The sequence below is a fragment of the Medicago truncatula genome, chromosome 6 (genome assembly GCF_003473485.1).
Source record: "Medicago truncatula cultivar Jemalong A17 chromosome 6, MtrunA17r5.0-ANR, whole genome shotgun sequence".
Classification (NCBI taxonomy): Eukaryota; Viridiplantae; Streptophyta; class Magnoliopsida; order Fabales; family Fabaceae; genus Medicago; species Medicago truncatula.
In genome coordinates, this window is record NC_053047.1 from 5,932,456 (window position 1) to 5,959,423 (window position 26,968).

Sequence of the window (26,968 nt, forward strand, 5' to 3'; positions counted from 1 at the left end):
TATATGAACTCGTGACCACACGAACCTGGTTGGACCCAAAATTGAGTTATTAATACCAACAGAATTTGAAGATTGCATCTTACGATTTCAATTTTCAAAGATGAAAATGGTTCTAATTTACTCTTCTTGTTCAATTCAACACTATTATTATACTCTCTAACGAACAACTCATTCATGCTTCCTCTGTTCTTCAACTGTTTCGCGCCATACAGGTTTCTTCATTATCCACCAATTCCATTCAATTCAATTTCATTGTTATGTTTTCATTTTCGCTTTCTTAGTTGCATTTTATTCACTTTGTTATCTCATCATTGAAACTTACCTAAATTATTAAATTTTAAAATAATCAAAATTCAACCGTGAATAGTGAATTCATGTTTGATTCTCTGTCAACAAAATTGATTTTGACTGAATTGATTCGTTAACTGACTTATGTTTGAATACATTTATGTAAAAGTCAACAACAAATTTTAGTGTAATAGAATCAAAACCTTCAATTATTAGCTTTAAGTTTGAATCAATTCTGTATGCAAAATCAATTGTAATAGAGAGCATAAATCAATTCCACAGGCTCTAGAATCAATTTTGACCCCTCCAAAAGTGCAACTGAACATTTTGGTGAGTATTATACAAGGGTAAAGAGTCATTTTGATCCCTCAGTATAAGGCACTGTCACTATAGTCCCTAAATGTATAAAAATCGGAAACACATCCCTATTGCTTCTTTTGTTTGTAATTTTACAGTCTAAATTTACCAATGGAAAACACATTTGAAGACTAAACTAAATACCTTAAACCAGATTCGAGGACCAAAATAACTGATAAAAGAGACATTTGTGGATGTATTTGCAATTTCGATACATTCTAGGACTATAGTGACAACGCCTCACACATTTAAGTACCAAAGTGCATGTATACCCTATTATATTATTCACTAAATTTTTAATTCTTCATGAGTAGTTTACATTACATCAATTTCCAATATTAATCAATACTATTTATATGCATGTTTCTCTCGGTCTCTTTGTGTACACCAATTTAAAGAAGAAAGTTGTAAAACTGTCTTTGGGGGGCTCATTTACAATCAACCGGATTGGTTCGCTACCGGTGTAAAGCTAAGAATGTGGAATTTGTTGATAGTTAATATTTAGAGCGATTCTTGGTTATGCTCGGAGCCGCTTATGCAGATTTTTCTGCGCTTGTACGCAGTGGCAGGAGATAAAGATTGTACTGTGGCTGAAGCTAGTGCTGGTCTGGTGGTGTTTAGAGTTGGGAACTGTCATGGCGCCGACCTGTGTTCAGTTGGGAAGAGCAGACTTATGCAGAATTGCTGGAACTGTTGACTGGTATTTACCCAAACAGAGGGGCTAAGGATTCGTTGATCTGAAAGTGTGATGCGGTTGGATGACACACTGTCAGGAGTCAGGACGGGATACTTTCTGCAGCAGCAGTCTTTCCAAAATACAGCAATTGACCATGATCTTAGCAAGGCTTTGAGGTAAATCTGGAGTAGTGGTGTTCCATCGAAGATCGACCTTGTGCGAAGGCTGCTTATTGACAGATTACCTACAAGGATCACTCTGGTGCGAAGAGGTTTGCTAGATTAAACGAGGAAAAGCAGTTCTGTTTTTTGTTTTCGACATGACAAAACCTCACAGCACCTATTTTTTGAGTGTTCCTTATCTTGTAGGGCGTGTTCAACAGTCACCTTAATGCACTTTATGTATTCAGAGCGATGATAAGAAAAAGCTGAAGAAAAAACGTTTCTTAATTTGGCACTACGATTTGGTGCATATGGGTGAGGCGAAATAAGATTATTTTCAAAAGAGGAGTGGCAGATGTTCTAGAATTATTGAATCATATTATAATGGTGTCTTTGAGTTGGGTGGTTGCTCACAGTGCAGGAAGGTTGGGTTTCAATTTTGTAGACTGGTTTAATAACCCTTTAGTTTGTCTTGGTTGCATTGTCTAGCTTTATAACCCTCTAGTTTGTAACGTGGAGTACCCCTTGTACACCTATTAATGGCACTTTGCTTCTAAAAAAAAAACAGAGAGAAGAAAATTGTAATAATATCCATAATTAATATTCTCTGTCTATGAGGTGTAGCTTCGTGGAGGAGCTTGATCTTATAACCTCAAGGGATATAGTTGCCATTTGTATCACTTTAATTAATAATAAAAATAGCATTTGCCTCCACCTTTCTCTTGCTTCTAATTATTTTAGCTTCTTTTTGTTTTTTGGTTGCATTTTTGTAAGATTTCTTGAACTCAATATCTCTGAATTTGTTTGATTAAGTGCTTATTTTGCTATTGATATTTCGGTTCTGAATTATGATCCAATACAATATTTGACAGAGCATCAAGAAGCTGATTTGAAATTTAGAGAGAGAGAGAGAGAGATAGATTTGAAAGCTGAAAATGACAATCGGAGCTCTTGCACCTGATGCTCTTGTAGCTAATGCAAACCCAAGGAAGAAAAAGGAAGTTGTTGATGAAAATGCACCTTTGTTACCTATGTGTCAAGAAACAGATGCTGAGTTTCATGAATTCAATGGAGCTTCATTTCCTGGGGCTGTTTTCAATTTGTCCACCACAGTTATTGGTGCTGGGATCATGGGCTTGCCCGCTTGCGTCAAAAAGTTGGGAATGGTACCTGGTCTTCTTGCCATAATCCTAACAGCATTATTGACAGAGAAGGCAATTGAGTTCATGATCAGGTTTTCGAGAGCAGGGAATCTTTCTTCCTATGGAAGTCTTATGGGAGATACCTTTGGGAAATACGGAAAAGCACTGGTAGAGATATGTGTTATAATCACTAACGTTGGTATTCTGATTGTTTACATGATCATTATTGGTGAGACCTTATTCTTAAGTCTAGCACTGAAAATTTGTATGTCTGGACTTTTACTGTTATGACCAGTTTCTGTTTTAGTTGATTACTCACCCATTTATCTGTTTAGACGAGAACTTAAGGTTGCATGATTCAGTTTGGTTTTGTTTGTATTGTAGGTGATGTGATTTCTGGAACGACTTCAGGTGGAATTCACCATCCTGGTATCCTTGAAGGATGGTTTGGTGTCCATTGGTGGACTGGGCGCACATTTGTTGTTGTTTTTACAACACTTGCTGTGTTTGGACCTTTGGTCAGCTTAAAGCGAATTGGTGAGTGTGTATACTTTTCTTGCATTATTTGATGTGAAAAATAGAAATATATTGTTGTGTCACTTAGATTAGATGACAATGTAAGGAAGATGACTCAAACACTGGATGGTATGGATGAAAGTTTCCATTTCTTTTTAATGGTCACAAGATCAATAAACAATTTGTTGATTCCATCTGTCCCAAACTGTGTGAAGAAAACTAGAGATGCAATATGGAAGAGATTTCATTCTGTTCCATCCTATTTTTTATGACCAAACAATTACAAGTTTGACAATCTATTACTTTTAAACTTCAAACATGTTGCAATTTGATACCAACAAATTAAAAAAAAAAATGGAAATTCAAAATGCATATACTCGGTATTCAACATTCTATTGCTTTGATACATGTTGCATTTTCATACCAACAAATTGAATCCTTTATGCAATGTTATATTCAGGTTATGTGATAGGAGGATGGTAGTTGTCTAACCACTGATATAGTTAGGATCATCCTCTAAAACCTATGTTGCATGAGTACTCTAAACTCTCGAGTGCAAATTGGTCTAGTATAAAATCAAGTTTTGTTGCTAAGTTGTTTGGTTTGTTACCAAATGAAATAAATTGCTACTTCACCCCCTTTCATATTTTTGCCCAAGTGAATTAGAACATTAGATTTATATTATCATTTTAATACTTGCTTTTATGTTTTTGTACCTTGGTTTTACGTGTTTTCTGGTACACCTGTACACTGCCGGTATCAATACCATTGCTCAACTATGTCCATGCAACACTTCTTTAACAAATTTAGCTGCATTATATGTGGTTGTTGCAGATTCATTGAGATTCACATCTGCATTATCAATTGGATTAGCAGTTCTTTTTCTCGTCATTGCTGGGGGGATCTCAATTATCAAGATTATTAGTGGACGCATTGGGATGCCCAGACTCTTCCCTGTCATTACTGATGTAGATTCTGTTTTTGATCTATTCACTGTATTTCCTGTGCTGATGACAGCTTATATCTGTCACTACAATGGTATGAAATTGTTTGAAACCTTTGCTTAATAATCGATTCCCTTGTTTTAATGTTTTTACTCAGAATTGACTTGTGAATTTCTAAGTTTCTTATGGATTTGCATGAAGAAGGTTGAGGTCTTCTGACTACTTATTCCAAAACCATCACTTCATTCCATTTCCAACTAATTTGCAAAGAAACCATGCATGTCAACTTTTTATATGCTATAATGATATTGATTCCTTTGCACTGCATTAGTCTCTTTTATGAAAAAATAATTATTTTATGAGCTAAAAAAATTGAAATTCAGCTTATTTTAGTTAATTTCTGGTTATGCACCATTAGTTGGAACTGGGAAGACTAAAATTTGTTTACTTCATGGATGTATTGTCTGATTTTTGCATTAATTTTTGTGTGTTCTTTATTTGCAGTTCATAACATTGATAATGAACTGGAGGATTCCTCACGGATGCGTGGGGTTGTGCGTACTTCCCTTACTCTATGCTCTTCAGTATATGTACTGACAAGCTTCTTTGGGTTCCTTCTATTTGGTGAAGGAACTCTTGATGATGTGCTTGCCAATTTTGATACTGATTTTGGAATTCCTTTTGGTTCTGCTCTTAATGATGCTGTTCGTTTTAGCTATGTTGCGCATCTTGTGCTTGTATTTCCTGTAGTTTTCTATGCATTGAGGGTCAACATAGATGGTCTCATATTTTCCTCTTCGAGAAGGCCTTTGGTTGTTGATAACTTCAGATTTGCATCAATTACTATTGCCCTTGTTGGCACTATCTTCCTCGGGGCAAATTTCATACCTAGCATTTGGGTTATTTTCCAGTTCTCTGGAGCAACAGGTGCTGTTTGTATAGCATTCATATTTCCAGCTGCAATCACTTTGAGGTGAGTCTGGTCACTGAACTCATTTAGTTCTGTAATGGATTTTTTGGTGGTTTTACTGTTTGCTTTAGATATTTAGTGGAAGAGAAGTAAAAAAAAATTGAAACATGGTTATATAATCGAGATTCACAAGGACGACCGATTTTCTGAATCATGTATGGAATCTTATTATTAATTGTAAGATACATTAGCAATAAAAATATGACATTTTAAGTAAATACAAGCAACATAGCAAACTTATAAACTAATATTTCATCTACTAATCTCAAAATAATGTAAGATTCAACTCATAAATCAAATGATAAAAAAGTGGCTGTTTATACATAGTTGTCAGAAAAGAAGTGGCTGGCTATTCTGAGTTTAGGTAGTGATTCATTCTAATGAATCAGGACTCATCATAATGAATCGGACTCAAGATGAGATTCATTTCCAATATAGATATAGATATACAATAAAGATTCGTATCAAATGGATTTAATTTTGTATCAAATCAAAATACGACTCTATGGATAGAAATAAAAGTTTGATTGATTTACGTCATTATAGGATTTTGTTCTTTAACTTGCATCGAGACAAAATACCTAAATAAGCATTCATGAAGGACGGCATTAACCTAGTTTATTTGGTAAATACTAACTGGATTTCTAATTATCAGAATCCATTATATAGAAAAACTGCAGAAAATGGTGATAGTTGCCTTGTACCATGTGACACATCAGCCGCAACATTGATTAAATACCTTTAACGCCCCTCAGACGAAGTTTTCTACGACATTGAGATGGCCATTGACATATGGTAGCAGCATAGAAGGCAGAGAGCAAACCCTAAGGCAAAACCCTATCAGAGCCCTTTTTCTCTTCCAGGAGGAGGGCCCCCCCCCCCCCCCCCCCCCCCACAATATTTTATTTCAAGAATTCTAAGATACTTATCATTCTCTTAAGTAGTTTTATAGACGGTTCTCTGTTCATGCTTTTGCATATGATTATTCAACTCAACAATTATCATTAAGCATTTTCTTTTCCTACAGGGATCGATACAACATAGCAACTAAAAAAGACAAGATTATGTCTGTCCTTATGATAGTGATGGCGGTTTTTTCAAATGCTGTGGCTATATACAGTGATGTTTCTGCTTTGATCAACAAGAAGGAAACTTAATGTGAGCGATTCCTTGATTTGATAGCTCACAGTACAAGTATTTCCATACTTTCAGATGAAAGGAACATAATTTCTGATGGTTGTATAAAATTATTTTTTTGTGAGGGTCTGATAGGTTGATTAATATAAACAAAGCTACCATATGTGCATATATTCTTCAAAACTGTGTGATGGCCTGCAACATGTTCAACGTTGGTTATAACAGAGTAGAGTTATAACATCACAAATCCGAAGCTGTATACGGACATGGTATGAAAACAAACTCAACCCAACTGTCGACATGATTAAAAAATAAATGAAAAACACAATGCTATATTTATCCGACTCCGACTACATATTTGTTGCCAAAATATCATATTTCTTTTGTAACATGCAAAAGCATCCCAGAATATAGGATGCATGTTACTAAAGGGATGTGCCGGTGGTTGTGAAAGAATGGTCAAGTTCAAGCAGTTTTGGACAAGACAAATAAATTGAATTATGGATTTGAACATGTGTGGCTTGTTAATAGATTGTTTTCTAAATTTTCCTTGTAATTGAACTGTTGATGCACTTCATAGTATGGCACAATTATATATGTTTTCGTTGATTGGTTGTAAGAAGAGGTTGAAAAGAGAGAAATATGTGAAAATGTAGTAGTTTTGACATAAAGTGTGGTATAAGAGAAAGAGGAGAGAAGAAATAGAAGTGAATCGAAAGTGAGAAGAGAGTTCACAAAAATGCTGAAATTGATAGGTTGGACACCGTTGGTTTGAACTCTGACTTCTCCTATTTGTGTGTGAGTTTTTAGTAGATGTTGTCATTTTGTCTAGTTAACAAAAGTGACTAGAAAATTATAATTATAGTTGAAAAGACTTAACTGTCCTTAATATTAAACAATCAACATACAATTATTTTATATTTCTTAATTGATTCGCTTTGAATAGTTTGGTATGTTAAATTAATTTTAAAAAAGAACAGCTTTATCGTATAATTAACTTTTATATAAAATATGTATTTTTCTTAATAAAATATAATATATTTAATTTTCTAGTTTTTCGTTTTAAATAAATACAACAATCTTTTCAACATAAAATATAAACATAAAATAATTAAAAAGTCAAATATATTTCTCTACTTCTATCTTTTCAACCCTTTACTTTCAATGCCTCTCTTATGTTTTTTATGGGACATATATATAACCATAACTACATCCTTCTATAAAAAATCCTATTTTTTAGTACAAAAATTATTATCTACTTTCTAATTCAAAATTCAATGAAAATAAAAAATGCAACTGTCCAAACCGCTATCCTTTAACTTTAAAGAGTTTTGTCATTTATTACTATTCTATTAGGTTCAAGCGACTAGTTTCGACAGTTGTATGTAGAAGGTATTGATTCACGCAATAAAATAAGTTATCCTTTGACAAAGTTATCTATAAAAAAACATTCCATTGCATAATTGAGAAGGTATTATATTAATGCGTATTTCTTTTTTATTATATTTAATTGACTCACACCAACCAATGATAACAACAAATTATTGTCTTTTGTCTTCTTTCATCACTACCACTCATTTTCTCTTGCTTCTAATATAATATCTTGGTTTCATTGGCTTCTAAATCTAATACAGTATTTGGTTTTATTGACCTTTAATGTGTATCAAAGGTTGCTATAAAGTTTTGAATATATTTTTCAAGCTGAAAAACGGGTTTATTCAAAAAATAAAAAAGGATACTGCATGAAAAGTGAAAATGACTATTGGAATTCATGCACCTAACTTAGAGAAGAAAAAATCAAGGAAGAACAAGACAACTATTGATGTAAATGCACCTTTGTTACCTAAGACACAGGAAAGTGATGTTAAGTTTGATGAATTTAATGGAGCTTCATTTTCTGGTGCTGTTTTCAATTTATCAACCACAATTATTGGTGCTGGAATTATGGGATTGCCTGCATGTGTGAAAAAGTTAGGGATGGTGCCTGGTCTTATTGTCATAGTCCTAACAGCTTTATTGACAGAGAAGTCAATTGATTTCATAATCAGGTTTTCTAGGGCAGGGAAACTTTCTTCCTATGGAAATCTTATGGGAGATGCCTATGGGAAATACGGAAAAGCGTCGTTGGAGATATGTGTTTTAACTACCATCGGTAGTCTGATCATGTACATGATCATTATTGGTGAGACCATATTCTTAAGTCTAGACTTTTACTGTTATCATTAGAGAAGAATTTAAGGTTGTATAATTCAATTTTGTTTTTGTTCATATTGTAGGTGATGTGATTTCTGGAACAACTTCAAGTGGAATTCACCATGCTGGTGTCCTTGAAGGATGGTTTGGTGTCCATTGGTGGACCGGGCGTACATTTGTTATTACCTTCGCAACATTTGTTGTGGTTGCACCTTTGGTCAGCTTTAAGCGGATTGGTGAGTGATATTTCTTTTCTTGTATTAATTGGTTTGCATATAGAAACATATAGTTGTGTCATTTACCGAAATGGCTATAGATTAGATGACCATGTTAGGAAGATGACTCAAATGCGGGACGGTAATTGTATGGATGAAAGTTTCCATTTCATCGTTTGTAAACTAAAAAAAATGGTAAACAAGATCAATAAACAACTAGGTGGTACACATGGTTATTTGGAATTGATGCTTATTTGATACACATGATTATTTGCCAATACTCACTTTTTTCACTCAAGTACAAATTGGTCTATCTATGAAATCAAGTTTTGTTGCGATGTTATTTGGTTTGTGTCCATGTAACACTTCTATGACAAATTTAGCTGTATTCTCTGTGATTATTGCAGATTCATTGAGATTCACGTCTGCATTGTCAATTGGATTAGCAGTTCTTTTCCTTATCATTGCCGTAGGGATCTCAATTATCAAGATTATTAGCGGCGGCATTGGGATGCCAAGACTCTTCCCGGTCATTACTGATGCAGCTTCAGTTTTCGATCTATTCACTGTAGTTCCTGTGCTGATGACAGCATATGTATGTCACTACAATGGTATCGAATAGTTTGAAACCTTTCTCTTAATGTTTTTATTTCTCTCAGTAGACTTGTATAATTATAAGTTGGTTATGGATTTGCATGAAGAAGATTAAGGTCTTCTGACTACTTATTCCATAAGCATCACCTCATTCTATGTCCAACTAATCTGAAAAGTAAGCATACGTGTCAATTTTTTATGAGCTACAAAATTGATTTTCAGATTATTTTGGTTAATTTCTGGTTGTGCATCATTAATGAGTCAAAACACGGAACACTAAGGAAGTGTTTTTATATACTTGGTTGTTCATTCTATGTTACCAACACGACGATTGATAGTATAAATTTTTGGTTTAGGCTTGGTTTCTTAATGTGGTTGTATAATCCACAAGCTGATTCCACGTACTAATAAACATCGGCAACTATTGCAAAAGTTTCGGTTATGTGGGAGGATGACATCAATGCAGTTAGCTATATAGATCCACTTGTTTGCTTCATAGATTTATTATATGGTGATTACAGTGTGTGCTCTTTGTTTTCAGTTCAAAGCATAGAGAATGAACTGGAGGATTCCTCACGGATACGTGGGGTTGTGCGTACGTCCCTTACTCTATGCTCTTCGGTGTACTTACTGACAAGCTTCTTTGGGTTCCTTCTATTTGGTGAAGGAGTTCTTGATGATGTTCTTGCCAATTTTGATACTGATCTTGGAATTCCCTTCGGTTCTGCGCTCAATGATGCTGTTCGTTTGAGCTATGCTGCGCATCTTGTGCTTGTATTTCCTGTAATTTTCTATGCGTTGAGGCTCAACGTAGATGGTCTGATATTTTCCTCATCAAGAAGGCCTTTGGTTGTTGATAACTTAAGATTTTCATCAGTTACTATTGCCCTTGTTCTCATTATCTTCCTCGGAGCAAATTTCATACCGAACATTTGGGTTATTTTCCAGTTCACTGGAGCAACAGGTGCTGTCTGTATAGCATTCATATTTCCAGCTGCAATCGCTCTGAGGTGAGTTTGGTCACTGAATTCATTTAGTTCTGTAAATATGATTAATCAACTCAAAAGTTATCATTAAGCATTTTCTTTTCCTGTAGGGATCGATACAACATAGCAACTAAAACAGACACGATTCTGGCTATCCTTATGATAGTGCTAGCGGTTTTGTCAAATGCTGTGGCGATATACAGTGATGCTTATGCTTTGATCAACGAGAAGAAAGCATAATGTGAGTGATTTCTTGATTTGATAGCTTACAATACATATATTTCCAAACTTTCAGATTAAAGGAACATAGCTACCATGTGTACAAATATTCTTCAAAAGTGTGTGAAGGCCTGCAACATGTTCAACCTTGTTTATAATAGAGTAGGGATATTTGAACATCGCAAGTCTGACGCCGTATATGGATGTGGTATGTAAACACGCTCAACTCAACTGCCGACATGACTGAGCGAAAGAAAATAAATAAAAATACCAAATTGTATATTTATAATATACGGTGTCCGACACCATATTTGTTGTCAATATTTAATTCTCTTGTAATATGATCTTTAATGTTGTAAATGTAGAGGTTCTTATTGAATGTGCCTCCATTTCCCAGACTTCATATCCTTTATAACTGCAAGTGAGGTATTTGCTGGCACTTGTATACATTATTATTTGTTGGGCTTCATCACAAAAAGAAATTGAATAATGGATATGAAAATGAATGACTTGTTAATGGTTTGCTTTCTAAATTTTCCTTGAAATTGAACTTTTGGTGCACTTTTCTAAATTATACTTATGTAATCAAAATCAAGTGTTTAGTTGAATATATAGTACCTTATAGTGCCTGATGGTGTTGCAGAGGGGACAAAAAAGAGAAAACTTTTCATATTCATTGTGCCCATCTATGAAGCATAGACACTCCTCGGATTGGGCGTGTCCCGATGTCGGAAATGTGTCGTGTCCGACACCGACACGACACCCACATTTGTAATTACACTGAATTATGTGATTTTTTCAAATTATTAACTGTGTCGACGTGTCCGTGTCATGTCCGGTGTCCGTGTCCGTATCTGTGCTTCATAGGTGCCCATTTTCTTACGGTAAACCACGTACATAGGTTCAGCATTGAGCATGAGATTGCATTTGATTATTAGGACTAAAAAAAATCTGGCGACCAAAACCAAAGTATGCACAAATTTACTTTTAACACATCAACAACCCATACACTCCTCAAATCCTCTAGAACTACAAAGCTAAATGCATAATAGCCATTTCCTATAGTGATCATCTTCGATTGTGACAAAGGATTTAATAGCATAGCCTGTATAACTTAGCTCGCAGGTCACTAGTTTTTGATAGGTAAATCTACTTTGGGGAGCAATATGCAATGAATTTCTTTTGAAACCTTCAACACCTCTTTCCTACTCTTCTTCAAAAAACTTGATTACAATTGTTGACATGATAAGTGAGATTTAGAAGTCTTACTTTGGATGAGAAAGTAGATATTGAGCAACATATAAGTTAAGAAACCGATATACCTAATTTCTTGAGGTTTTTGATGAAGATATGATGTCAAAACTTACTTGTGTGGTTATTCTTACTTCAATGTAATGACTCACTCCAATGTTTTAAGGCTCTCTTGGAACTCCCAAGAGTGGTATCTAAGTCTGGTTCACCTTAATGAAGGAGTAGGAGTTGTTCTTGGTCTTGAATAAAGGATGCGGAGAATCTCACACTTAAAGGAGATAACGTCGATGGTACATAATAAATATAAATTTTGAACTCAACCTATACTGATGAAATTTGATTGGATTGACTAACATGTTTGATCAAAACTGATCCAAACCACCCATAAAACACCACTTACATGAGATGGTAGTTCACAAGACCTGGGCAGCCATATGCTTTTAATGACATAAAATGAACAAAATAATTTAGTATAAGATTTGTTTGGTGATGACACATTCAGCACGTGACTGGAATTAGAATTTTTTATGAACTTCAAAGCCCACAATTGCATTAGGAACCATAACTTCCTAGTATAGGACATGGTGTGAAAGGTTAGGTGAAGAATCGGGGGGAGTAATGAAGGATTTATTAACGAAATATTTTAATGAGATAAACTATTTTGATTAAAAGAGAGCACAATTACAAACTAATTTAAAATTTTGATACATTCAAATATTATTATGACCGCCCGTTACATATGTCGAGATCAAAATGACTATTATCTTCGTAAGCAAAACAAAAGGTTGTGGCATAATATTTACCCCTTTTTAGGAACCTATCTATACATATATTCTATTATCTTATATACTTATCTATACATATATATCTATATTATTATACATATAAACTAGATGGAGGATTTTGGGTTGTATTTTGAAAATTGTTGTTGACGCTGTAACACATCTCTAAATGATTAAAATGACCATTTGGTAGTTAACTATCAATGCAACGAACCGGTGGTAATTAACTATTGATGTAATGAACCGGCGGTAGTTAACTATCGAGGTTCTATCGGCAGTTAACTGTCGAGGTTTCATCGGCAGTTAACTGCCGATGCTCTGTTATAAGAACAGAACGGCACATAGGAATTTCCAAAACTCCATTGTTGCAGTATTGAGCTTCAATGTTGCGATTTTCTCCAACTTTAAGCCATTCAACGCCAATTACAATCACAAAATCAAATAAGTGCTTATTATCCTATTGCATTGACTTTTTTTTTATTGAATTGTTACATTTTTTTGGATAAATTGTCACATAATTAGGTTTTGTTGATTTTTTATTTTATGATGTTAGATGTTTATGATTTGATTGAATTGTGTGATGTTGATTCGAGTAGAAATTGTTGATTAGAGTTGAATTTAATGAATTGTTGTAGAATTGCTAGGAATTATTTGAAATTCTTAGGAATTTTGTGGTAGAATTTTTAGGATTAGTGTAGGTTTTGATCTCCGATACGTTACATTACATTATATTCTTCCTAAATATGTGGTATCATCCGATGTTGGGTTTAAATTAAATTGTTGAAAGTTTGCGAAAAATATCGGCATTAAAGTGTCTTATACTAAGTGTAAAGATTTACAGCACCATTTGAAAACTCAAAAGAATGGATATAACACATGTTGCATTCTACAAAATGAGTTGTACAAATTTTCCCATCAAATTCCCTCATATGAGTAGTGACAAACAAGAATGCATTCCAAGAGGTTGTTTTGAACTTAATCTTACTGACAAATTTCAATTGACAGAAGAGCATGATCAAGTACAAAACAATATCTTAGAGGTGCATTCCCTTATGTCACACTCATCTTATATAAAGGAATCTGGTGAAAAAATTTGTACAACCATTAGGTAGAATACAACATATGTTTTATCTATTCTTTTGACTTTTCAACTAGGCTTGCGAATCCTTACATTCAGTATAAGACACTTCAATACCAACATCTTCCGCAAATTAACAAGAATTAAACTTAAATTCCAACAAAATAAGACACTACATAATAATGATGCTACCTAAACATAATCTTATGGTAGAATCAAACTCTTGAGAATATCTTCAGGCGATCTCAGCAATGTAGCTTCCATCTCAATCCTCGGGAACATGCGTTCCTGATAATATTTGGAGAACATGCTCCTCGCGTAATCATGATCTGTCAGCATTATCTTTTCGGTCTGCAAACAACCGGGACGTGTATACTGAAGGTTCTCCACCATCATTCTGTCTTCGGGGTTGTGTCCTTTATTGATTTCGTTCAGTTGATCCTTCAGATCCTTTAGCGTGACATCGACTCGAACCTTGAACAAATGAGGGTTTCTACCGTTGAAACGTACTTGAGCTTTGAACAAATTGTCCGTTGTTTCAGATCTACACCATAAGAAATTAAATAATCTATGAAAAACTCATTCAAACATTTCATCAAACACTTGAAGTACAAATTATACACAAACCCTAAAACTTAAAACTACAACATAAACATGCAAACATACTTAATCAACTTAAATCTACTCTAAAAATGATTCATAATATCTTACTTGCAAACATTTAATTCATTTTTTTTTTTTACAAAAAACAACAAAAATTAAATCAACCTAAAACTAAAATTATATATAAAAAAACAATTATAACAACTAAAATGTATAATAGCACTAAGATTTTGTCGAATAAATTTGGATGAGATTTTAGAGAGCTGTTGAGAGATTGAGTCGAGAGTGATAATAGATGCGAGAGTAATGGTTCCTCCTGAAATTTGTAGCAGAAATCGCATCGATAGTTAACTACCGATGGACTCCGCGATAGTTAACAAGAATGAGGGGCAATAATTGTTCAACCGCGGTAGTTAACCGCTGGTTAGTTCCTTCGACATTGTTTTAAGTGTGGACAACAATTTTCTTGTATTTTTCATTATTTCAATTACTCTCCTAAACAAAGTTTCCTATAAAAATATAGAAACATTATAATGTAAATCTTTATTATTGTGATATTAAAAAATATAGGGTTAAATATGTTTTTAGTCCTTATATTTTGCACCCCTTTGAAGAATAGTCCCTACATTTCATTAAATGTTTTTAAAATCCCCACATTTTATTTCCGTTATTAAAATTAGTCCATGTTGTTAATTCTCTAACGGAATGCTGATGTGACAATTAGCGTGTCTCAATTATTTTAGGGTTAAATATGTTTTTGGTCCCTATAAAATTGAGAACTTCTAAGTTTAGTTCTTACTTAATTTTAATAGGTTTTTTAGTCCGTACAAAAAAAAAATTACTTCTAATTTTAGTCCCTGTTACAACAAAGTTTGTTTAATTATCCTTAAACTCTTAAATTTTTGTACGATTTTTTTCAGACAAGTTTAGAATACTATGAAAGGTTCATTAACTAAAATTTAAAATTTTTTAACATGAAACGAATTAAATATGAATTTTTTAAAACGGAAAAAGTTAAAGATAAAATTAACAAAATTTGGATGTAGAAATCAAATTTTGCGACAATTTTTTGTAGAGGAACTTTTAGTAATGTTTTTAACACGTCTGCAAAAAATTGTTCAAAAACTCAAGAGTTTAAGCATAAATTAAACAAATTTAAATTGAGGAAGGACTAATACTGAGTGCAGAAAAAAAAATTAGGGACTAAAAGAATTATTAAAATTAAGTAAGGACTAAACTTTTTTTTTTAGAGAAAGTAAGGACTAAACTTAAAAGGTCCCAATTTTACAGGGACCAAAAACATATTTAACCCATTATTTTAAGGTTAAATATGTTTTTGGTCCTTACATTTTACGTGAGAAATAGTCACTACATTTTAATAACTGTTTTTAAAATCCTAAAATAATAAGCCCAAAGAAAAACTTAGAAAATCAATTTAGTGTAGTCTATAGAAAATAAATTAAAACAACTTTTAAGCCCAGAGAAAGAAAAAAAGAAAACTCAAAACAACTGGGTCCTTGGGATAGGGGGAGACATAAGTTCCTATAAACTTTGATAAGGAAAATTATAATATATGTGAGATCGAGGATCACCATATAAAAAAGATGAGACATCAAAATATATTGAGTCTCAAAAATTAAGTTGTCCCAATAAAAAATTCTCATGACTAAATGTTTGGTTTTAGTTTTCTCATAGACTAAATTGAATCTCACATTTTTATCATGAACTTAAATGAGTTTCACTTGTGTGTATGGGAATAGAACAGTGAACAGATTATTTTGAGTTTGATTTGTAGTGGAATATGAGTCCCCATTTAGATTCAGTTTTTCAATCTCCTTCAAGCAGTAGATTAACTTATTTTCCTCTATCTTTTCCCTCGATCATTATTAGTGTTTTGTTTTTTGTTACTTTGTTTAAGCTTTTTAATATTCTGACTGCTCCGTTTGTTCTTACATTGTTTAGCTTGGGTTGGATATTAAACAAGTCCCACGTAGGAGGGAACAAAGAAAACTAATGTGTTTATAAATAATAAAGAGTTTGATGAGTTTATGAGTATTCATCATAGACAATTGTAAATGTAAAATGATGAATTCCTTTTATCTTAATCATGTTTTGATATGTTTTGATCTTACTAAAAAAATAACATTATTTTTTCGAATTCCTATTAACCTAATCATTTTTTGATCTTGCTCCAAAAATAACATTATTTTTTCCACACACATGTTACACCACATGTTTTCATCTTAATCCAAAAATAGCATTATTTTTTTTACACATGTATTACAAAATGCATTAATTAAAAGAAAGGGAGGTGTTAAAAAAATAATACTTTAGAATAGTGTATATAGTATTAATTGTAAATGTAAAATGATGAATAATAATTAAAAGAATAGTTAAATATGTTTTTAGTCCTCACATTTTCCACCTCTTTGAAGAATAGTCCTACATTTTAATAAATGTTTTTAAAATCTCTAAAATAATAAAAATTATTATTCAAAATCGCGCAAAATGTTGGGATCAAAAACATATTTAATCCTAAAATAATTGGGATTCACTAACTGCCACACATTCCGTTTAAAAATTAACAACATGGAACTAATTTTGAAAACGGAGATAAAACGTGAGAATTTTAAAAATAAAAACATTTAATGAAATGTAGGGTCTATTTTGTGTAAAATATAAATAATTAAAAACATATTTAATAAAAAAATATAAATCAATCAAATAAGATAGTAATAAAAGCTTAATTTCATTTTTGTCTGATTTTCTCCTGTTGGTTCAATTTCAACCCTAGCCTTACTGTTATACTTTCTCATTCTTGTGAAGAGGAATCGATTATAAAGAGAAGCGATTTTGGTGTATTCACGAAATGGGTTTTGAACTTAAAGTGACGATACATTGAAAAAGCGAAGAGATTTCACACTTTCATATTCAGATTCGCTTCATTCTCCTTGCAGGTTTCGTGGATTCAATCATTGTGAGTTTTGTTTTTGTTATTTATTTGTTCCATTAGTGCTTATGAATTCTACTTTGAAATTTCGCAAATAGTTTTAAGGCCTTGTTTGGATGATCACCTTTATTTGCAGCTTATGAAGAATCTGTTTGGTAAGATATACATTTGAGTCAATGACTTATAGCTTATAAGTTTGTATGATTAAAAAAGACACATTTGGTAACTGTCATTTGTACACGAACTTCTAACTTATTTTCAGGAGTTTATAGCGATCTTTGATAAGCTATTCGAGTAGTTTATAAATGATCACTTGTTATCTCAATTTTACCCTTGCAATCTAAATTGAAAAAACTAAATATTAATTAAATGTACATTTTTTTTATGTCATTTTATATTTATAAGTTACTTCAACTGCAAATTTTACCAAACATTGCAGATTCAATGAGCTAACTTTTCTGTTATTAGCTATAAACTAGCTTGTAAATCATCTGCTATAAGTTCATCTGCCATAAGTTAACTTATCAGGTATCCACCAATTTTACCAAACAGAGCCAAAGTCAAATTGTTCATTTAATAAAGCTTAACTTGAAAATTGTGGAACTGAGAGGCCTTGTTTTCATAAGTGCTCTCAGACAAAATCACAAATGCTTATGCTAGTAGATAAGCTCGAATAAGTCAATCTAAATAGACCTTAAATCGTGTTGTCTTCACAGTTTTTGATGTTGTGGAGAATGATGCTTAAGTGTGACTCATTTATTATTGTGGTAGTCTAAGAGGGCTTCTCTAGTACATAGTGACTAACTTAGGGTCCGTTTGTTATAGATTAAAAAAAAGACTTTTTCTTTGTATTTTTCAAAAATATTTTTTTTGGAAAACTTACTTAAAAATAGTATAAGTTATTTCAAACTTACTAACTTAGATATTCATTGTTTGAGATTTTAAAAGATAAAAATCCCATATCTTTTCAAAAAGTTATCTTTCAAAAAACAAATTATGAAAAACTATTTGAAATAGCTTCTTATTAAGAGTTTTTTTTTTTAAATTTATTATCCACAAAAAGTCGTAGCAAAAGGATGAAATGCTTAAAATGACTTTTTAAGAGAAGATGTTTAAACCAATTTCTCATTAGAAGCTTAAACACTATAAAAATCTATTTAAAAAAAAAAAAAAAAAAAAGACAAATCTTATTTTCTGTTATGAAATTGTTCTTTTCCTTTGCCCCAAATTGTGGTAACTGGTAATGGACATCATTAACCAGCGGTTTGCTTATGTCATGTTAACAAAATTTTGTTTTCAGTTACAATTTTATTTTGCATCTTTGATGCCAAGATTCATGCTTTCTACTATTGAACTGTTTGTATTTGTTTAGAGTCTTCACAATCACTATTGATCATGATACTGTTTTGTTTGAGCATAAATTTTAATTTTGATGGTTTTTCACTCCCCCATACTTGATTGATATGTATATCAAAATCAATGTCTTAACAAGTATCAACCATTTTGCTACCAACTGTTTTGTTTCTATTACTTTTTTTTTTTCTTCAATTTTGATGCCCTGATTCATGCTAATGGTTTAATACCACAATTCTTTGCTATCATTATTAACCACAAAATTTATTTGCATATCTTCAACTTTACATTCATTTTAGATTCTCTCTTGGTGTTAGGGTTTCAGGTTTTCAACATCATTTGTCCGATGGATATCTGTCCGATTAAGAATCAATGTCAGTCCAACCCGCCATTCACGCCGGTGTTGATTCCTGACGAACTCATCGTCGAAATCCTATCGTTCCTTAGCGTGAAAACCATCGCACGATTCAAGTGCGTGAACAAGTCATGGAACACTCTCATCTCCAATCCAACTTTCACCGAAATGCACCTTAAGAAGTCATCACAAAACCCTCACTTCATACTCACATCAACTCGGAATCACCCTGTAAAGCATGTCGTATCCTTACCTGTGCATTGTTTACTCGAGAATGTGTCAGTCACTATTGCCGGTGACACTTGCCACAATTCGAAAGAAGAAAGTTGGCAGGTCGTTGGCTCCTGCAACGGATTGCTCTGTTTGCTTTTCGATTCTATCTTTGGCATACACACAAAGTACTTCTTCTGTTTATGGAATCCTGCAACGAGGACAATGTCTGACGAATTAGGTTTGTTTTTGGACTATGAGTCTTTATTGGGCCCTTTCAAGTTCAGTTTCGGTTGTGATTATTTAACTGGAACATACAAGGTAGTGGCACTTAATACAGAAAGTAATGAAGAGAAAGAGACCGAGACCGAAGGTTTATGGAGAAGCAAGGTGAGGGTTTTCAGTTTGGGTGATTTTTGTTGGAGAGAGATTCAAAGTTTTCCTTTGGTTCCTCTTATCGGGAATGATGGTGTGCATTTGAGTGGAACGGTTAATTGGCTAGCTATTCACGGTGACTATGTTGGACTTTCTGATGGAGAAACAGTTCAAGCTTCAATTCCTCACGTTCAGCAATTTGTGATTGCTTCTCTTGATCTTTCAACAGAGACGTACAACCGGCTTTTGCTTCCAAAGGATTTTAATGAGGTGCCATGCGTTGAGCCATCTCTTCGGGTTCTGATGGATTGTCTTTGCTTTTCGCATGATTTCAAGAGAACCGAATTTGTTATATGGCTGATGAAGGAGTTTGGAGTCCAAGAGTCTTGGACTCAGTTATTTAGATTTGAATATGTTAATCTTCAAATGCAGAACATTCCGATCAAAGACGACTGGGATTTACTTGGATACATGACATGTGATACTCCATTGTTACCTTTGTACCTTTCGAAGAATGGAGATACATTGATCTTGACAAATGATAAAGACAAAAGAGTAATTATCTATAATCGGAGAGATAAGAGAGTAGAGAGAATTGGAATTTCCAACAAAATAAGTTGGTTCTCCGCCATTGATTACATTGAAAGCTTGGTTTCGACTCATTGGAAGTAAGTTCTCTTCTATCATTTTCAATTGTTTGAATCTATGTGTAAATATTTCATATGATAGCTTGGGTTGATTATACTGGAGAATGATTATTTATTGATCATTGTTATCGGTTTGGAAATCTACTGGATTAAATGAATTTGTTTTGGTTTATATTAAATATAGGCTAGAAGTTGATTCTCACAAAAGAATTTGTTCAAAACTCTTGTCTGCATTTTCCAGAAAAAAGTTAAACACAGGTGAAACTCACATTGATCTGGACTTAAAAAACCCTTTATAACACAAAGTTGAAGGTGGGATCCTAGAAAGAGGTTGTTGATGAGCAAATGGGAGACTTATACAGGTTCATTGGACCTGTTGTTCAGTAGATAGATCAGAACAAGAAAAACCATTTAAGTTGAATAGACAAAGTAATCCTAAAACGATGTTTAGGGCTCTACTATCTAAGTCTTTTAAGCTATATACTTGTGGCCATTTGATATTTTTCTTGGTCTAATTTTACCCCCCTGCAGTGCACACCCATGCTAATTTCTAAAGTGAGAATTATTTTATCTCTATACCTAGTTATAGTGATATTGTAATAATTACGCAACCCCGGTAAAGCCTATGGTACGGGCATTGATTCGTGGCCTCATGGTTGAAGCTAATTTCTTTCTTTGTTTACTTACGAATATAGATGGACTTTATCATTATGCATTCATTTTTTCCGTTTCTGTTTTTATTTTATGTTGTGTATTGTTGGTTCACTTCTAGTCTAATGGTTTTTAAATTATAGGTCAGGAGATATAGAGGAAGAGGGAGATGAAGAGGGGGATGAGGAGGAGGAGGAGGAAGCGCATTCATTATGAAAGGACGAGGATCAACCAAGAGACATTACTCTTGGAGTTTTTGGAGTGGATGATTTGTGCTAGATTATGATTATGTATTATGATAAAAAAATAAATAATAAAAAAAGGAACAAAGTATGAAAATAGTAATCTTCATTGTCATCTGGGTTTTTTTTAGGGTTTGAAAACATGAACTTTGTAAAGCCAGCGCACTTGTGTTTTCATTTTGACTCAAAAATGCTAATATATTTTTTGTTTCGAAGATGTATGAAGTGAATCCATTGAATTGTTTCAGTAAGCTGAACTCTCAGTTGCTTCGCAGTTTTAATAATTTTCCTGTGGTATGCAACTCAGCTTTTGTTCTTCCAGTTGAACCATTCTTGAATCTTGAATATGTATGGACTTTTAATTTTCACACATTATTTATACATATACATTAATTTTAAATCCAAATAATAGAATGAACTGATCTAAATCCAAATTACAAATCAAATCATATAACTACAACAAGAAATGCAAAGTTTACCAATACTTTCCTCCTATGTTGGAACAAGAAAACTTGTTTGTTCCCCATATTCAAAACAACCAGAAAGATTTACCATAATAAACCCCATCAAAATCATGCCAATGCAAACTCCACTAACCAATGCACAACAATTCTTCCCAAATCCACTTTTTCCTCTTCCTTCTCTTTTCAATTTCCTACACTTGTTTTCCTTTTCTTTTAAACAAGATTCAATTTTCATACCAAAATCTTCAAAAGAATCCTCAGCATCTTGAAAATAAAATGTTCCAATTTTCCCACCACCAACATTGCTCTTTTCACCAATTTTCCCCACCCCATTTCTTCTAAATTTCTCAATAGCCTTCTCACCAACAATCATACCATTCTCATCAAGTGTCTCATCATTCAAACATGACTCATTAAAAGAAGATGTAGAATCAGAATTGGATATAGAATCTTTGTCGAATTCCGGATTCGAAAATGTTGTGAAATGTGAAATAGAATCCTTGTCTCTATCATTAAAAGAATTCTTCAATGATTTGAACCTTTGGTAACATTGGTTCAAATGTGGATTTGATGATGGGTCAGATGATTCAAATTCAGCATGTATAAGGTTTGACATGAATGCAAATTTTTGTTCTATTTCTTCTTGTGAATTTGGATCACGTAGTATTCCTTCAGTGAGAATTGATTCGAGTTCTTTGAGTTTTGCTTTCAAAACCAATTCAGACATTTTTTGAGTGACACAAAAGTTTTTGTTTTTTGAAGTTTCTGTTACTTGTGTGTGTGTGTTTTTTGGATTTCAAAAGTGGGTGTTGTGTTTGTGAAAACGGTCTAGAAGTTTTCTATTTATAAGTGGTAACCGTAGCACTTGCGTGACATTGACCAACCACAATATCACAAGTGGTTTGCTTTTCTCTCTCACAAATTTTTTTTGTTTGTCTGTACACTTGTGATATTGTGGTTGGTCAATGTCACCCAAGTGCTATCCGGTAACTGTAATCTCTGCATATATCTCAACATGTATAAATATCTCATCTCTTGAACAGATAGAAGTGGAGGACGGTTATCAAATTTCAAAATTAAAGTATATGTGAGAGGGAGTAGACATTGAAAATGTGAATGTCATTAAAATTCTTCAGGGACTATATGCACCTTTTTTTGCAATTAGGGTTATGCTAACAAGTATGCATAGAAGAATCATAATAAGGTTGCAATAAAAGTAGGGTTGATATTAAACACAATCATAGATAATCGACTAACATAAGTAATTTAGTAATAGTCAGACACATTTCAAACAAATTTATTGTTCCAATTTTTTTTTTTTTAATACGTAATTCTTGTAAAACACTCTTCTTATAAAAAGGGACAGAGGGAGTATTTATTAAAATGCTTCTATTCTTCAACATTTTAAATTTTTAATTATAGTTGCATCTTGTTGACTTTGCAATCAAATCCTTGAAAATGACCTACATTTTAATGATTAAACTTGAAACGTGATGGATATTATATTATTGACGCAAATCATTGGTGAATATTATAATATGCACCCAATTTTTTTATTCTTCATGACTTTCAATTTCAATCCATACTTTTACTATGCACTCTGCTTTTTTAAATAGATAAAATGGCAAACAAACTCGCACACAACTGCAAGGTTTTAAAGTAGAACTCGAATGAAAGTGTCCAACTTAAGAACATCGGCATTTCTAGTTTAGATAGGTCGTACGAACCATCAAAAAGAAGAGAATTGCAATAATGTCTGTAATTAGTATTTGTCATCCATGAGGTGTCAACTCAGTGGTAATGGTAAGAGTTTGACCTTGTAACCGATGAAAGATATTTGTAAAATGATCATTAATATCACTTTAATAAATGATTATTGAAACATATGTCTCCATCTTTCTCTTGCTTCAAATTATCATGCCTTTGTTTTGTTTTTCAGTTTCATTTTCGTAAGATTTCTTGAACTCAATATTTCTATGTTTGTTTGATTAAGTTCTTATTTTGTTATTGATATTTGGGTTCTGAATTATGATAATATAGTTTTTGACAGAATGTCAAAAGGCTAATCTGAAATTTAGAGAGAAGGAGAAGACAATTGAAAGAGGAGAGAGAAAGAGAAACTTGAAAGCTGAAAATGACAATTGAAACTCTTGTAGAGAATAGGAAAACAAGGAAGAAGAAGGAAGTGGTTGATGGAAATGTACCTTTGTTACCTAAGGCACAAGAAACAAATGTTGATTATCATGAATTTAATAGAGCTTCATTTTCAGGAGCTGTTTTCAATTTGTCAACCACAGTCATTGGTGCCGGAATCATGGGCTTGCCTGCTTGTGTCAGAAAGTTGGGGATGGTACCTGGTCTTCTTGCCATAATCCTCACAGCATTACTAACAGAAAAGTCAATTGAGTTTGTGATTAGGTTTTCGAGGGCAGGGAATCTTTCTTCCTATGGAAGTCTTATGGGGGATGCCTTTGGGAAATACGGAAAAATATCGGTGGAGATATGTATTGTAATCGGTAACACTGGTATGCTGATTGTTTACATGATCATTGTTGGTGAGACCATATTCTTAATTCTAGTGTTTTAAAATTATATAGATGTAATCCGATTTGGTTTTGTGTGATTCAGTTTCGTTTTGTTCGTATTTGTAGGCGATGTCATTTCAGGAACAACTTCAAGTGGAATTCACCATCCTGGTATACTTGAAGGATGGTTTGGTGTCCATTGGTGGACCGGGCGTACATTTGTTCTTGTTTTTGCAACACTTGCTGTGTTTGCACCTTTGGTCAGCTTTAAGCGGATTGGTTAGTGATTTTGCTTTTCTTGTATTAATTGGTTGAAAATCGAAACATGTAGTTAGGAGTCACTTATTAAACAAATTATTACTGAAACGGCCATAGATTTGACGACAATGTTAGGAAGATGACTCAAACGATGGACGGTAATGGTATGGATGAAAGTTTCCATTTCATTGTTTGTATATTGAACAAATTGGTCTATCTATGAAAATGTTTTGTTGCTAAGTTGTTTGGTTTGTTACCAAATGAAATAGAGTGCTTGCTACTTCACCACTTTTCATATTTTTACTTGACGGGGTTAGATTTTTTTTTTTTTTTTTTTTATATTAATGAATTGGATCGAAATATGGTTTGCGATAGAACATGATAGCGTAATTTGATCCACGTAGCCGACCCCACTCAGTGGGATAAGGCTTGGTTCTGTTGTTATTAGTTTTAAGCCGACTGTTTGTGCTTTTGTACTGGTGCTCAACTGTATCCATGCAATGCAACACTTCTATGACAGATTTAACTGCATTCTCTGTGGTTATTGCAGATTCATTGAGATTCACGTCTGCATTGTCAGTTGGATTAGCAGTTGTTTTCCTTATCATAGCCGTGGGGATCTCAACTATCAAGATTATTAGCGGGGGCATTGAGATTCCCAGACTCTTCCCGATCATTACTGATGTAGATTCTGTTTTTGATCTATTCACGGTAGCTCCTGTGCTGATGACTGCATACATCTGTCACTTTAATGGTAAGAAAATCTTTTTTCCTTAGAACCTGGTTGCGCTGTTTTAATGTTTTTATTACTCATGATCTATGAAGCATTGAGGCAGACACTGGACACGACACTGACACGTCGGTAATAATTTTATCACATGCATATATCGGACACCGGCAACTCCTTCAATTAGAAGTGTAGGTGCTACAAAGCTCATAATAGACCTGTGTAATTATAAGTTGGTTATGTATTTGCATGAAGAAGGTTAAGGTCTTTTGACTACTTAGTCCATAAGCATAGTCTCATTCCATGTCCATCTTATTTGAAAAGAAACCATAGTCAATTTTCGATGAACTAAAAATTGAAATCCAGAATATTTTGGTTAATTTTTGGTCATACACCATTAGTCAGAAATGTTAACAACATGATGAATAATAATAATACATTTTGTAGTTTTTGCTTGGTTGCTTGATGGGGTTGTATTTGTGTGCTCTTTATTTGCAGTTCATAGCATAGATAATGAACTGGAGGATTCCTCACGGATGAGCGGGGTTGTGTGTACTTCCCTTACTCTATGCTCTTCGGTGTACTTACTGACAAGCTTCTTTGGGTTCCTTCTATTTGGTGAAGGAGTTCTTGATGATGTTCTTGCCAATTTTGATACTGATCTTGGAATTCCCTTCGGTTCTGCGCTCAATGATGCTGTTCGTTTGAGCTATGCTGCGCATCTTGTCCTTGTATTTCCTGTAATTTTCTATGCATTGAGGGTCAACTTAGATGGTCTAATATTTTCCTCATCAAGAAGACCTTTGGTTGTTGATAACTTCAGATTTGCATCAATTACTATTTCCCTTGTTGGCATTATCTTCCTCGGAGCAAATTTCATACCGAACATTTGGGTTATTTTCCAGTTCACTGGAGCAACAGGTGCTGTTTGTGTAGGATTCGTTTTTCCAGCTGCAATCACTCTGAGGTGAGTTTGGTCACAAAATTCATTTAGTTCTGTAATGAATTTTTCTTTATAGTATGGTTTTACTTTTATTTTTTGTAATGGTATCAGAGTTCTAATATACTTATCTTTCCCTTATCAGAGTTCTAATAATTAACTAACGAAAAAATAATTATTAATTAAGCATTTTCTTTTCCGTCAGGGATCGATACAACATAGCAACTAAAACCGACAAGATTTTGGCTGTCCTTATGATAGTGCTGGCAGTCTTCTCAAATGCTGTGGCTATATACAGTGATGCTTCTGCTTTGATCAACAAGAATTGAACTTAATGTGAGTGATATCTCGATTTGATAGCTCAGATTACAGGTATTTCCATATTTTCAGATAAAAGGAACACAATTTGTAGTGGTTATATAAATTTAATTTTTTTTAGGGTTTGATTATCATATAAACAAAGCTACCATGTGTAAAATGTTCTTGAAAAGCATGTGAAGGCCTGCAACATGTTCAACCTTGTTTGTAATAGAATAGGGTTATTTGAACATCACAAATCCGACACCGTATATGGATGTGGTATAAAAACATGCTCAACTGTCGACATGATTGAAAGAGAGAAAATAAATAAAAGGTCAAATACCTCCCTGGGTCCTTTAAGTTTCACGTTTGTTTCAGATAGATCCTTTAAGTTTCTAAGGTTTCAGATATGTCCTTTAAGTTTTAAGTTTGTTTCGGATAGGTCCTTTAAGTTTCTAAGGTTTCAGATAGGTCCTTTAAGTTTCGAGTTGGTTTCAGATAGGTCAGTTCTATCAAATCAACTTTGGCTTAACGGAGGTTGATAGAAAAGACCTATATGACTCTGAAACAAACTCGAAACTTAAATGACTTATCCGAAACAAACTTCAAACTAATTAAAGGACCTATCTAAAACCTTAGAAACTTAAAGAATTTATCTGAAATAAATATGAAACTTAAAGGATCTGGGGAGGTATTTAGCCTAAATAAAAACAAGAAACGGTGTCCGACAACATATTTGTTCTCAATATTTAATTCATATTTGTTCTCAATATTTAATTCTATTGTAATATTCTTTTTGATGTGGTAAATCAGAAGATTCTTATTGAATGTGCTTCCATTTCCCACACTTCATATCCTT

The 26,968-nt window shown here is 33.3% G+C and overlaps 4 protein-coding genes across 15 annotated transcripts; all 4 read left to right on the top strand.

Moving 5' to 3' along the window:
- LOC25495478 (amino acid transporter AVT6B) lies at nucleotides 1–6,931 on the top strand. Of its 7 annotated transcripts, none has more exons than XM_039835141.1 (8): nucleotides 3–212; nucleotides 1,209–1,907; nucleotides 2,355–2,853; nucleotides 3,009–3,161; nucleotides 3,975–4,178; nucleotides 4,589–5,057; nucleotides 6,082–6,212; nucleotides 6,327–6,931. In XM_039835141.1, the coding sequence occupies exons 3-7, from the start codon at nucleotides 2,418–2,420 to the stop codon at nucleotides 6,209–6,211; spliced, it is 1,392 nt and encodes a 463-aa protein (XP_039691075.1). In that variant the 5' UTR covers nucleotides 3–212; nucleotides 1,209–1,907; nucleotides 2,355–2,417; the 3' UTR covers nucleotide 6,212; nucleotides 6,327–6,931. The 7 variants fall into 7 exon arrangements, with proteins under 7 accessions (XP_039691076.1, XP_039691077.1, XP_039691075.1 ...); XM_039835139.1 differs by having other exon boundaries at nucleotides 1,209–1,592; nucleotides 1,690–1,907; nucleotides 6,082–6,931; XM_039835140.1 differs by having other exon boundaries at nucleotides 1,209–1,582; nucleotides 1,690–1,907; nucleotides 6,082–6,931.
- Nucleotides 6,932–7,782: 851 nt separating this feature from the next.
- LOC25495479 (amino acid transporter AVT6A) lies at nucleotides 7,783–10,876 on the top strand. Its single transcript, XM_013595702.3, has 5 exons — nucleotides 7,783–8,373; nucleotides 8,468–8,620; nucleotides 9,007–9,210; nucleotides 9,735–10,203; nucleotides 10,290–10,876. Exons 1-5 carry the CDS (start codon nucleotides 7,947–7,949, stop codon nucleotides 10,417–10,419), a joined length of 1,383 nt encoding a protein of 460 aa, XP_013451156.2. The 5' UTR covers nucleotides 7,783–7,946; the 3' UTR covers nucleotides 10,420–10,876.
- A 6,001-nt stretch (nucleotides 10,877–16,877) lies between these two features.
- On the top strand, nucleotides 16,878–21,129 carry LOC25495480 (F-box/kelch-repeat protein At3g23880). 2 transcript variants are annotated; one of them, XM_013595703.3, is made up of 3 exons: nucleotides 16,878–17,089; nucleotides 18,733–20,023; nucleotides 20,797–21,129. In XM_013595703.3, the coding sequence occupies exons 2-3, from the start codon at nucleotides 18,762–18,764 to the stop codon at nucleotides 20,867–20,869; spliced, it is 1,335 nt and encodes a 444-aa protein (XP_013451157.1). In that variant the 5' UTR covers nucleotides 16,878–17,089; nucleotides 18,733–18,761; the 3' UTR covers nucleotides 20,870–21,129. The 2 variants fall into 2 exon arrangements, with proteins under 2 accessions (XP_013451157.1, XP_024641241.1); XM_024785473.2 differs by having other exon boundaries at nucleotides 18,741–20,023.
- Nucleotides 21,130–22,984: 1,855 nt separating this feature from the next.
- Nucleotides 22,985–26,357, top strand: LOC25495482 (amino acid transporter AVT6B). 5 transcript variants are annotated; one of them, XM_024785469.2, is made up of 6 exons: nucleotides 22,985–23,162; nucleotides 23,400–23,914; nucleotides 24,011–24,163; nucleotides 24,693–24,896; nucleotides 25,368–25,836; nucleotides 26,015–26,357. In XM_024785469.2, exons 2-6 carry the CDS (start codon nucleotides 23,494–23,496, stop codon nucleotides 26,136–26,138), a joined length of 1,371 nt encoding a protein of 456 aa, XP_024641237.1. In that variant the 5' UTR covers nucleotides 22,985–23,162; nucleotides 23,400–23,493; the 3' UTR covers nucleotides 26,139–26,357. The 5 variants fall into 5 exon arrangements, with proteins under 5 accessions (XP_024641237.1, XP_024641238.1, XP_024641239.1 ...); XM_024785470.2 differs by having other exon boundaries at nucleotides 23,410–23,914; XM_024785471.2 differs by lacking the exon at nucleotides 22,985–23,162 and adding an exon at nucleotides 23,229–23,308.
- Nucleotides 26,358–26,968: the final 611 nt, after the last annotated feature.